Here is a 13,242-nt window from a genome sequence, read left to right on the forward strand (position 1 = left end):
AACCAGGTCAGTTTGACTCCAAAGCCCATTTTCTTAATCATGCTGCTGTGTGGTATTACACCGCAGCTCCTGATATCAAGTTGGTAGGAGGCCTCCAATAATTAGAATGACTTTTGAGAGTTGCGTTAAAGAAAATGAGACCCATGGGGCGCCTGGGTGGCTCAGTCGTTAAGCATCTGCCTTCACCTCAGGTCATGATCCCAGGGTCCTGGGATCGAGCCCCGCATCGGGCTCCCTGCTCAGCGGAGCGCCTGCTTCTCCCTCTCCCTCTCCCCCTGCTTGTGTTCCCTCTCTCCCTGTGTCTCTCTCTATCAAATAAATAGATAAAATCTTAAAAAAAAAAAAAAGAAAATGAGACTATTGAAGAGCAATTCAAGATCAAAATGACTGGCATTGGTATTAGTGGTCTCTGCTTTAGCAAAAATACTTTACCATTGGATTCTTAATAGTAGTATTTAAGTCTAGCAATTATATTCATTTTCTTCTATATTTTTCTAAAATGTTTTTAATAAATATATAAATCAAGTTTCAGCCAGATTTTTTTTTTTTTGGTCTTTACAAATAGTGGATTGTGTTTCTATTGTTGATTGGTAAGGAAATAGTTAAATCTTGAGTGTATACCCTGGTGGATATCTCCCTCAACCATCTAAAGACAAGAAAAAAAAAAAGGTCACAGTCAGTTACTCCCGTTAGATCAGTGTTCACTGGAACATCTGTAGGCGCATATACACACTCTGTTTACTGTGAGCCTTCCGCTTGCCACGGTCAGAGTGGGCAGTCAGTGAATCTTCCCCAAGTGCTGACATTTAATACCTGGTTTAGCAGCAAAGATTCAGAGAGGGGTGAGCAGCCCCTCTGGCCTTCAGGTAGGTCCAATACCTTCATTTCTACCAAAGCTAAAAGATGGGCACCCACGTTTGTCAACTTTCAGGGAAAGGTGATGCTCCCCTTTAGCAGTGTGTTAGTTACAGATGGATTGGGTGTCCGGATGGGGAGGGGATGCTATAAAATTTGGAAACTATAGGGCTTTCTTGTGTCAGGCTGCTGCAAGGATTTAATTCCTGTGGCATCAGAGCCCATGTGTTAATCTTAGTATATAAATGCTTCTCTGGCATAAGTGTCAGAAAAAAGACCTAATCCTGGCTTCAGTGCCAGCAAAAAAAAAAAAAAAATCAAATAATGTATGCCTCGAACCTGATTAGCTGTGCAAGATAGCGTTAATTCATGCATGGAATGACTGCAATTACATGAGGTTACCTGCTATTTTGGAGCAATCAGGAAAACATGAGCAACACTGATCAGTAAGATTTAATGCCTCAGAGTATAGTACCTTTCTTTGGGTGGAAAAGAGTTCAGACACAGGAAACTACAAACCCAGACCTCACACCATTAGTCTTCTTTTGATTCTCAGCTATGTCCTAGCTTCACAGTGAATAAATGAAAACCTCCCTGCTGAGGAATGTCACCATGGGGTTGGGAAAATTGTATAAATTTATTGGTCCTCTATTTCTATCTTTTAAAAAGAATCTTTAATGTGTTGACTTTGAAACTTCCTCCGGTTGAAGAACAGTGTCTTCTTTTTCAAAATTTGCCTTTTTTATCCAGCCTATTTAAAGAAAGTAGATTATTTTAGTTCTAGTATAACCTTTCAAAAACTCTTAAAAATCAAGATGTGACTAATATAAGCATATTAAGACCATGAAAAGTATAAAATAGCCTACTCCAGTGAAAACATATTTAAGTTAATAAAGCAAATTTCAAAAACTAAATAAATATGGCAAAATTTGTGAAAACATTTTCAATGTTCCTGTTTATTCTTTAAATACATCAAGTCATCTGGTCATGGTTTAAAATGGGTATTCTAAAAATTAAATGCACAAATACTGGAACTGTATTACAAGATGAGCTAATTCATCCCAACAGTAATAAACCTCACCACTGTTTTTAGGACCCTGCAATCATGAGGTGTACCAAGAGCAGGGCATCAAAGGGAGGACAGGTAAGAAGTCTTTAGGGACCCAAACTAAGCTACAAAAAATGGGTAGTATTCCTTATGCCTTGCCTAAGAATATGTGTCTGCTAATCTACAGTAATCATGTTTTCACTTATGAGAAGCCAAATTCCCTATGACAACCTTAAAATGAAGCCAACAGGCTACAATGAAAACTTAAAAAAAAAAAAAAAAAGCTTGCTGTTTAAAAGCAAGTGTTGTTGGTATATGTTCATCCCTTGGGATCTGGAATCCATTACCCCTGTATGGCTTGCTCTACATCCCAGTAACAGTCTCCAGAGGTTTTTAAAACAAACAGACTTTGGCTTTAGTGCTCCCTCCACCCAAAAATGGACAACTTTCTGACAATCACCACATATCATGCTGAGTGTAATCATTTACGGTTTTCATTTATTGAATTGAGGGTTAGCAGTATTTCCTTTTAATTCCTATGGAGAGCATTTTCTTAGTTCCCATAAGCCTTCTTTTATGTATATTTCGATAGGCCATGAATAAAGAAAACACCCACGTTATTTCATAAGTAGGGCAAGTTGCTGAACCTACAAACCACCATGGTCTGAAGAAGTGACAGGCTTGCCTTCATAACTTCAGTAATAATGCTTCTCATTCACTATGTCCTCACTTGGTTTAATAACCCACAAGATGATTATTAAAATATCACCCCTTAAGGAATCTCCCAAGTAAACTAAAACTAAGTAGAAGAGAACATTTAGCAATTAATTACACCTGATCTACAGAAGCGCTTCAAGGCAAAACGCTCCCCCCCGCCCAACATCTCATTAGACTGACCATAGATTCTAAATGGTCCAGGGAATCTTTGCAGGGAGAATAAAAATATAGTGTCAACTAACATTTATTAAATGCTCATTATATGCCAGGCACTGTGCTTTGTGACTTGTATGTGTTATCCCATTTATCCTTCAAAGCAACCCAATGAATAGGTACTAAAACGATTCCCATTTTCCAGAAAAGAACAGAATAAAAATAGCTTGCCCAAGATGGTTACACAGCAACTAAGTTTCAGAGCCCAGACCTGGACTCAGACTTCAAAGTCTGCATATTTAATGAGGGTTTAGAGAAAGGGAAACAGAAGAATAAATGAATTATTTCCTGTTATTTAAAATGAACTCACCACCTCCATTGATATGCTTTTCCAATTCTCATTAGTCTAAAAAGTTAATCAATCTATACCCACTGATCAGATCCCAGATCCTAAATCCTATCTCACCATCTCCAATGTTATAAATATCATCTGCCGTGACTGGCAGGTAATTGTGTACTAACAACCCTACTTTTGATAAGGTCGAGCATAATTATAAAAACTATCACAGTGTACAAAGCCCTGTTCTGAGTGCTTTACATTTATTAATTTACTAATCATAACTAACATTGACCAAGGAAGTAGGTAATTACATTTTTACAGATGAGGAAATTGAGACAGTGAGATATTAAATTACAAGTTCATAGAGTTAGTAGGTGACAGAGACAGGATTTGAATACAGCCCTTCAGCCCTCAGAGTCCAGACTCTGAAGAACTGAGAGTCATATTCAGAGACACTGTTTCAAACTGTTTTTGAAGCATATTAACAATTTACTCTTAACAGTCAGGAATCTGTACTACTTTGTTTCCTTTAACGTTTGGTGCCTAGGACTTCAGTCTACAAACAGGGAGTACATTATTAAGGCTCCTGGAATCTAAGGTAAGTAATGATAATAAAATTTGATCAAGCTTACTTCATCTAGTAAATAACTTTTTTAAAAAAATATATAATACTAGGATTAAATCCTGAATAATTCTGGCCCCTCTTTGCTTAGCGTCTGCTTACTACAGAGTTACTAAGGAATTATTTCAAATGTCTTGGGCTGGAAAGAGAGATCTGAAAAACAGCCACTAACTGTATTTTTCCTAGAGAGGGAGAGAGAAGGGAGGGGCAGGAGAAGAAAAAGAGAGTGGAGGAGGCAGGGAGGTGTTTAGGAATCTTCTCTGCCTCCCTAAAAGAACCCTAAAAACGTGAGCAAGAGCGATCGAGGAAAACAGGGGGCCTTTGACGTGACACTTTCTAAGATCTAATTACAGTGTTTCCACTACTAAATCATTATCAGATAATTTCTTCCCTCTACTCCAGGTATTCAGAGACCGATCTCTGGCTTCCGTAAAATAGTCAAATAGTCACAGCTTTTGTGACCTTGGTGTTCCCTCCCCCCCCCCGCCCCGTCCCGTCCCGTCCCAGCAACCTAGGGTTTGCAGAGGTGCAACTGAATCCAGTCCCCCAAAGCGTCCGGGCGGAAGGAGTCTGCAACGACTTCTCGACCGGGACGTCCCTTTAGGCTGCGGTTTCCAGGCAACCCCACTAGGTCCAGAAGCAGTTGTGCTTCCTACTGGGTCACCTATTTAAGAGTCCCCAGCGGGTCGCCTGACGCCCCTCTTGGTGCTGCGGCCTTCCCGTAACCCGGATGTTGGGTCTGCGTCAGCCACTCTCACCTCCCATTTCCTAGTTTTCCGCCTTGGCTCCCATCTAGTCACTTCGCACTTTGAGCGTCTTTATTCAGCGAGGCATCCTAGGAGTCTCCTCTCCTGTACCAGAAAAACATGAGCCACACATAGAGAACGGATTCCTGGGAAACGTAGTTCTTTCCGCCGACAAGCGGTGAATCTGTGAGGAGAAAAGGACTACAATTCCCAGAAATCGAAGGGAGGATAGTCCTTGTCTAAAACATGTCCCAGTTGCTTGATCCTACTGGGAAGGAAAGTTCTGTGGCTCGTCGCTAACCTAGCTGCCTGGATTTTGCTAATTCAGTTCCACTACAAGCTTGTGGAAGAACTTTTTTTTTAACAAGATTTTTACCTGTGAAGTGATTTATGTGAAGAGTTATATGTTATTTTTTTAAATTCTTTCAGATAAAAGATCTACACAGGATCAGAAAATATGTCACTACAGATGATAACAGTCAGTAATAACATAGCCTTAATTCAACCAGGCTTCTCACTGATGAATTTTGATGGGCAAGTTTTCTTCTTTGGCCAGAAAGGCTGGCCAAAGAGGTCCTGCCCCACTGGAGTTTTCCATTTTGATGTAAAGCATAACCATCTCAAACTGAAGCCCGCACTTTTCTCTAAGGATTCCTGCTACCTTCCTCCTCTTCGTTACCCGGCCACTTGCATATTCAGAAGCAGCTTAGAGTCTGAAAAACATCAATACATCATCCATGGAGGGAAAACACCAAACAATGAGCTTTCAGATAAGATTTATGTCATGTCTATTGCTGGCAAGAACAGCAAAAAAGTTACTTTTCGCTGCACGGAGAAAGACTTGGTAGGAGATGTTCCCGAAGCCAGATATGGTCATTCCATTGATGTGGTGTATAGTCGAGGGAAAAGTATAGGTGTTCTCTTTGGAGGACGGTCATACATTCCTTCTTCCCAAAGAACCACAGAAAAATGGAATAGTGTAGCTGACTGTCTGCCCCATGTTTTCTTGGTGGATTTTGAATTTGGGTGCTCTACATCATACATACTTCCAGAACTTCAGGATGGGCTATCTTTTCATGTCTCTATTGCCAGAAATGATACCATTTATATTTTAGGAGGACATTCACTTGCCAATAACACCCGCCCTGCCAACCTATACAGAATAAAGGTTGATCTCCCACTGGGTAGCCCAGCTGTGAATTGCACAGTCTTGCCAGGAGGGATCTCTGTCTCCAGTGCAATCCTGACTCAAACAAACAATGATGAGTTTGTTATTGTTGGTGGCTATCAGCTTGAAAATCAAAAGAGAATGGTCTGTAACATCGTCTCTTTAGAGGACAATAAGATAGAAATTCGTGAGATGGAGACCCCAGATTGGACCCCAGATCTTAAGCACAGCAAGATCTGGTTTGGGAGCAACATGGGAAATGGAACTGTACTCCTTGGCATACCAGGAGACAATAAACAGGCTACTTCAGACGCCTTCTATTTCTATATGTTGAAATGTGCTGAAGACAATGTGAATGAAGATCAGAAAACGCTCACAAATAGTCAGACATCAACAGAAGACCCAGGGGACTCCACTCCCTTTGAAGACTCAGAAGAATTTTGTTTCAGTGCAGAAGCATATAGCTTTGATGGTGATGATGAATTTGACACCTATAACGAAGATGATGAGGAAGATGAGTCTGAGACAGGCTACTGGATTACATGCTGCCCCACTTGTGATGTGGATATCAACACTTGGGTACCATTTTATTCAACTGAGCTCAACAAACCTGCCATGATCTACTGTTCTCATGGAGACGGGCACTGGGTCCATGCTCAGTGCATGGATCTGGCAGAAGACACGCTCATTCATCTGTCAGAAGGAAGCAACAAATATTACTGCAATGAACATGTGAAGATAGCAAGAGCACTGCAAACCCCCAAAAGAGTCCTACCCTTAAAAAAGCCTCCTCTGAAATCCCTCCACAAAAAAGGTTCTGGGAAAATTTTTACTCCTGCCAAGAAATCTTTTCTTAGAAGGTTGTTTGATTAGTTTCACAAAAGCCTTTCAAATTCAAGTGCATCAGATTTTTAAACCTGTTTTAAAGAATCATAACAATGATGAAAATTGTATTCCTATTTTTTATTGAAAATGTCTATGTTTTCTTTTAATCTTATGAATTAAGTGCCAAGGAAAAGTGCTCATAATACAATGCTAAATACTTGAAAATCTTTTACTCAAAGGTATCTTAAATGAGAATTTCTGACCTGAATTTTTTCATTCAAGGAATCTTAAATACAGAAGCAGTAAAAATAATCAAGATATACTTATATCTTTCATATGATTTTTGGTTACAAATAAGCTACTTAAGACAAAGTTAAACTGATAAAGAAACTAACACCCAAAGGAATTGAATGAATTATTTTTGCACAATATAACAACTTGGTGATTGACCAAAAGTTAAAACCTAGATCACTTGTGCCCCATGCTAGTGCTCTCTGTACACCTCTAACTCTAAACTGGCCTCTTGGTTATGCCTGCGAACAGAAAAAGTTCCCTATAGCTTATTTAAACCATAAGACAGTCTCCATTGACATGAAGGAAAAGAAAAGGAATCTACATCAAGTTTGTTGTATTTTATCAAGTTACCTGCATGAACTTTCTTCAGAGGATCCCCCCACCGTCTAGTTCATGGATGATGAACCAAGTCCACTCACTTGAACCAGTTCTTTGAGAAATTTAATGAAAACTGAAGTCCACTGCTACTTAGCATTCTGGGGAAAGAGGATAAGTGAGAGCACACTAAGAAAGGACCACCGATTAAATCTCATAAAGAACAACAGTATTATTTCCCCCAAATAAAAAAAGTTCAAAGGATTTTCTAAAGTTAATAGGTAGAAGATTTTAAATGGGGAAAAATAAATTTGTGCATGTATGCATCTAGTTGATACATGGAGTTTGCTGCCAATGAAAATTATAAAATCAATGAGATTGCAAAGGTTCATTTAGATACTTTCTAGAAAGAAAGTTAAAAATACTGTTAATTTTGAGGCTTTAAGACATCAACTGATAATAAGATGACCTTAGAGAAATGTCTTTCCTTTTGGAATATTTTTCTGGCAAAGCATCTCGCCTTATCCTAAGAGCTTAAGCCATAGCTTCTTATCCATCAGTCTTCACTGAGAGTCCACAGTGTGTGAACTACTATGGCCAGATTTAGGGGAAATGTGACTATGCAGGAGATAAAGCCCTGGAACACAAGCTCGTCTGCACCAGTTCCATGTCTTAGATACTAAAAGTAACTTGGATGAATTAAATCATGTTCAGTTCATTTCAGTAATGTTGCTTAATGAATATTCCGTTTGAACCATTTACTGTACCACTGCTCTGTTGTTTTTGTCACGTATGTAAAACTAATAAAACATTAAAATGTCTTCTGTTGATATTGATTTCCTCCAATTATTAATTGCCCCAATTAGGGACAAAATTTTACTATTTAATTTTCTTTTTTTTTTAAGATTTTATTTATTTATTCATGAGAGACAGTGAGAGAGAGAGGCAGAGGGAGAAGCAGGCTCCCAAGGAGCAGGGAGCCCGATGCAGGACTCGATCCCAGGACTCTGGGATCATGACCTGAGCTGAAGGCAGACACTTAACCATCTGAGCCACCCAGGCGCCCTACTATTTAATTTTCTCAGGATCATTTTACTTTGATTTCTTTTTTTCTGTTAACAGGAAGTGGTATACGTTAAAACTGAAATATCCTTCATAGAATTCAAAAGAGTTATTTCCTCAAGAGGTAGATACATTCCCTTATCTTTACTTGTTTATAGTGACTGAGTGGCTAAAGAATTATTACCACATTTGTCTTGTAGTCAGTGAGATTAAGATATGATAGTCTAAGTGATTTAATTCTGAACTCACTGGGTTCTATAGTTAAACTCGAATCCCACCAGCATAGCTATTTTTGTGGTGTGTACGTGTGTGTGGTATATGAGTGTGTGTTACAAAAGCAAGTATTTTGGTTTTGCTCACCACATACTCGAGTAAATAGGTCTTTTTAAGTCACCTCACCAGTGAGTCCATCAGACATGACATTAAAGATAATGAGGCTTCTGTTCTAATAAGCATATGCAAACATTCAAATGAACCACATTAGAAGAGTACTCACTCCAATGATATACTGCTTTTGCTTAAAACATTTCTCTCTTTTTTAGGATTTTATTTATTTCTTTGAGAGAGAAAGAGCACGCGAGTGAGAGTGAGTGGGAGGGGCAGAGGGGGAGAGAGAAAGAATCTGAAGCAGAGTCCACACTGAGCGCAGAGCCCAATGTGGGGCTCCATTCCACAACCGCCGTGAGATCATGACCTGAGCCGAAACCAAGAGTTCAACCAAGTTCAACCAAGTTGCGCTTAACCAACTGAGCGACCCAGGTGCTCCATGCTTAAAATATTTCTATGACTCACATTTCAGTCACCTTCAGGGCCTATGGTTCATTTCTTTGAAGAAACTTAACAACTGTCCCTCTTCCACCATCAGAGATAGAGTTGGTTTCTGGAAACAGACAAACATCAACCAAAGCCTGGTAGGGTATAATGCTCTGTGTTATATTACCACTTAGGTAAAAAAAGGAAGTCTGGGTACAAGCTACAAGATGGGCTTTCTGATAGGGTTCATAAGTAGGTTCTAAGGATAAGTCTGGAAACTGTTTACACCGAATAATATCAATAAATAAGTATATGGCTTCCCAAGGTGATCATTTTAGTCTACAAGTATGAGTGCATTTAATGTGTCAGGAGGAAGGGAAGTGTAAGGAAAAGGAATAGTCTAAAGTCCCTGGGGTGAGATGAAGCTTATCATCTTTGAGGAACTGAAAGGTAATCTGGCTAAAGCACAGGAAACAAGAGGAGTATGGAATGTCAGGAGCCTAAAGAGATAAGCAGGGGCCGGCGCCCTGTGGTCTTCATTAGTAAAACAAAGTCACATACAACTTCGTCCCTACTATTTGCCCTGTCCCCTCTAAAGCCTGTTTCACTACTCCTTTCACACGTAGTGCTCAATTTCTAGAAATGGTAAAATGATAATATTTCTAGCGAGAACCCCTAATTGTCTCCGTACTCAGGGCTTTTCATGAGCTCATCCTTTCTGCTGGGCATAGCTTTCCTCTTGTGCTTTATCACTCTTGCTAATAACCTCGTCCATCTGGCCCATTCCTATCCACTCTACATCTCAGTTCAGATACCTGCTCCCCCCGGGAAGACTGCTCTGAACCCCATCCCCTCCTTGATGGCTATAGCACTTACAAATCTCTGCATATATACTCAGAAGTACAAGAAACAAAACTGTATTTTTCAATAACTCACATTGTATTATGCATCCTTTTTACTGTGTGTTGGAAATTTAATTTTGATAGATTTAGGGTCCTCCCTCTTCACCCAACTTTTTATCCAAATTCCAGGGAGAAACATAATGCTGAGTTGCCAGGAGTAGGAGTGAGTGGGAGTGAAGCATCTGGTTCTTAAGGTCATCATTCCTTCTCACTAGCTTCTGCTACAGCATCCACACTCCCACGGGGCCTGAGGTTATCAGCTTAATGACTCCTGAGTTGTATCTCAGCCTTAACTACAAGACATCATTAGATCTAGCTCTCTCTCAGCTGCTTTTGGGTCCCTAGTGGGCTCTCACATGGTGAGGAGGAGATCATTCAGGCCCTTCCTCTCCGACCGTGGCCACAGTTCTCTCTGTGAGGCCACCTACAACTTGTCTGTTTCTGCACCACTCTTGAGCATTTCATGGTAAATTTAGATTGAATAAGCAGCCATTCTAATATACAGTGACAAGAATTCCACATTATATATATGCCACCAAATTCCACTCTAGCATAGAATATTGCCTTTTGACTTGGAATTTAACATAAATGATACCATATTTCCCCAAACCTAGTTCTGTCAGAAAACATCTAATAAAGTACATTTATTACTAAGAGAGCTAATACCTCATTCTGTCTTTAGATATTAATCCAGTAAATGTGTATTCATTTACATTATAATTTTTAGAATAAGAAGGAAAGTTGTCAATAACCCCCCTTTTAAAAGGCTGATGAGGGTCGCCTGGGTGGCTCAGTTGGTTAAGCATCTGCCTTCGGCTCAGGTTATGATCCTGGAGTAGCAAGATCGAGCTCCGCATCAGGATCTGGGCTCAGCGGGGAGTGTGCTTCTCCCTTTCCCTGGTCTCCTCCACCCTGCCTGTACTGAAAAAAAAAAGGCTGATGAGTAATTATAGCTTAAGGATAAAGATCCCTCAAATCTCTGGCTTACTTCCTCTATTAGTGGGCCTCTTCGGGGTACCCATCAGTAAACATTGATTGAAAGTCCAAGATCCACAATAAATATTATGGGACCTGAAAAAGAACAAAGAAGAGCCCCCTCTTCGGGGAACTTACTGTCTTACTGTGGAATGGGGCCAGGGTCAGGGCAGGAGACTTACAGAAAGTGAAATCGTACACTTAAAGCAGTTGGTGACAAATTTGAAATAGTGTAGTGCAAGCTATCCCTGCAATAACAGTTTACTTTTCTTATTTTAACCTGGAAGATATTGGTAAAATTAAGAAATTGGACTAAGATATCTCTACGTTTCCTTCATTATACTGACGTTTGCTGAAGAGATGTTGTGTCCAAGACAACTGTAAGATGTAAAAAAGATGGCTTGAAGTGCCATGCAAAATGTATAGTGATAACTCAAAAGAGGAGGGATTTGGGTGTGTATGTAAAAGATGACCAAATCACCAGTTTTGAACCATTAAAAAACATGAATGTAGTGTCAGAGAAAGATATTTGGACTTTGTCCCTGGTTCTGGCATACCAAAGCTCCTAAAACTCTTGGAATTTCTTTTCTTCTTCTTATTATTATGTTATGTTAATCACCATACATTACATCTTTAGTTTTTGATGTAGTGTTCCATGGTTCATTGTTTGCGTATAACACCCAGTGCTCCAATGCAGAACATGCCCTCCTTAATACCCATCACCAGGTTAACCCATCCCCCCACCCCCCTCCCCTCTAGAACCCTCAGTTTGTTTCTCAGAGTCCATAGTCTCTCATGGTTCGTCTCCCCCTCCAATTCCCCCCCTTCATTCTTCCCCTCCTGCTAGCTTCTTCTTTTTCTTTTTTTTTTTTTTAACATATAACGTATTCTTTGTTTCAGAGGTACAGGTCTGTGATTCAACAGTCTTACACAATTCACAGCACTCACCATAGCACATACCCTCCCCAATGTCTATCACCCAGCCACCCCATCCCTCCCACCTCCGCACCACTCCAGCAACCCTCAGTTTGTTTCCTGAGATTAAGAATTCCTCATGGGCACCTGGGTGGCTCAGTTGGTTAAGCTCAGGTCATGACCTTGGCTCAGGTCATGATCCTGGAGTCCCTGGATCGAGTTCCGCATCAGGCTCCCTGCTCTGCAGGGAGTCTGCTTCTCCCTCTGACCCTACCCCCCTCTCATGTGCTTTCTCTCTCTCTCATTCTCTCTCTCTCTCTCAAATAAATAAATAAAATCTAAAAAAAAAAATTCCTCATATCAGTGAGGTCATATGATATATGTCTTTCTCTGATTGACTTACTTCGCTCAGCATAATACCCTCCAAACTCTCGGAATTTTTTGAGTGATAAGGGTGATAGGAGAGACTTTTGTTCTTTTTTTGTTGTTTTTAAAGATTTTATTTATTTATTTGAGAGAGAGAGAGAGCAGGAACAGAGGGAAGGGCAGAGGGAGAGGGAGAAACAGACTCCCCCCTGAGCAGGGAGCCCAATGTGGGGCTGCATCCCAGGACCCCAGGATCATGATCTGAGCTGAAGGCAGACGCTTAACCGACTGAGCCACCCAGGCACCCTGAGAGTCTTTTGTTCTAATGAGGCCACTCTTGACAGCCCTAGATGGCTTCAGGTTGTGGGCTGGTCATCAGAAAGACCAAGCCTTGATGAGAAGCTTCAAACTTTCAGCCACACCCCCCAAATTTCCCAACTTCTGCCAGTGATTTAATAAATCATGCCTACATAATGAAACTTCCATAAAAGCCCCTAAACAACAGGGTTCAGAAGGCTTCTGGAGTGGGAGGATAGTGCACCCCAATTCCATGGGGACTGCAGCTCCCGCACTGAGGACACCTCCAGACCTTCTCATCTGGCTGTTTATTTGCATCCCTTATAATAAACCAGTAAATGTAAAAAAAGTGACTTCCTGTGTTCTGTGGGCCATTCCTATGAATTATCAACCTTGGGAATGAGGGTTGTGGGACCCCCAGATTTATAGCCGACCAGGCAGAAGTGTGGGCAGCCTGGGCACCTCATTTATGGCTGGTGTTGGGGTGGGGGAGTCTTATGGGACTGAGCCATTCGCCTGTGGAGTCTGGGCTAACTTTGAATAGTTAATGTCAGAATTGAATGGACTTATGGGACATCCAGTTGATATTAGAGAGCTGGAGAATTGATCACTGTGGGGAAAACCTTTTCAATGAACTTCTTGAAGACAAAAATGGAAAGATGCCTAACGGAGCGCTAGGTATTTATTTAGACCTTGATCAGACTTCAGGATAAAAATACGCATACTTGGCCTGCAACTAACTCAGTGTGTATTTGGTAAAGGCAGAGATACATTGTCACTATGAGGAGGGGAAAAAAGGATTATATAGAAGCCAAGGAGAAAAGGAACTTCCCATGAGAAAGGGAAACTTCTTCATGGGAAGAAATGCTAAATTTATGAGAAGATGATG

General features: G+C 40.5%; 2 protein-coding genes across 3 annotated transcripts in view; one reads left to right on the top strand and one right to left on the bottom strand.

Annotated features, from left to right (window-relative positions):
• IFTAP (intraflagellar transport associated protein) overlaps window positions 1-4,589 on the bottom strand; it is a 68,916-nt gene extending 64,327 nt beyond the window's left edge. For both annotated transcript variants that reach the window (XM_028111309.2, XM_028111308.2), the window contains exon 1: window positions 4,494-4,589. In XM_028111309.2, the coding sequence (XP_027967110.1) occupies window positions 4,494-4,500 (7 nt within the window). In that variant the 5' untranslated portion in view covers window positions 4,501-4,589. The remainder of the gene's footprint in view (window positions 1-4,493) is intronic.
• A 349-nt stretch (window positions 4,590-4,938) lies between these two features.
• Window positions 4,939-6,522, top strand: RAG2 (recombination activating 2). Its single transcript, XM_028111122.1, has one exon. The coding sequence runs from the start codon at window positions 4,939-4,941 to the stop codon at window positions 6,520-6,522; it is 1,584 nt and encodes a 527-aa protein (XP_027966923.1).
• Window positions 6,523-13,242: the final 6,720 nt, after the last annotated feature.

The sequence above is a fragment of the Eumetopias jubatus genome, unplaced genomic scaffold (assembly GCF_037043125.1).
Source record: "Eumetopias jubatus isolate StellerSeaLion01/CBP00866 unplaced genomic scaffold, mEumJub1_p1.0 scaffold_13, whole genome shotgun sequence".
In the NCBI taxonomy this organism is placed as follows: domain Eukaryota; kingdom Metazoa; phylum Chordata; class Mammalia; order Carnivora; family Otariidae; genus Eumetopias; species Eumetopias jubatus.

Bases quoted from the DNA above. Each gene is read 5' to 3' on its own strand.
- RAG2 (XM_028111122.1), top strand. From the start codon at position 4,939: ATGTCACTACAGATGATAACAGTCAGTAATAACATAGCCTTAATTCAA.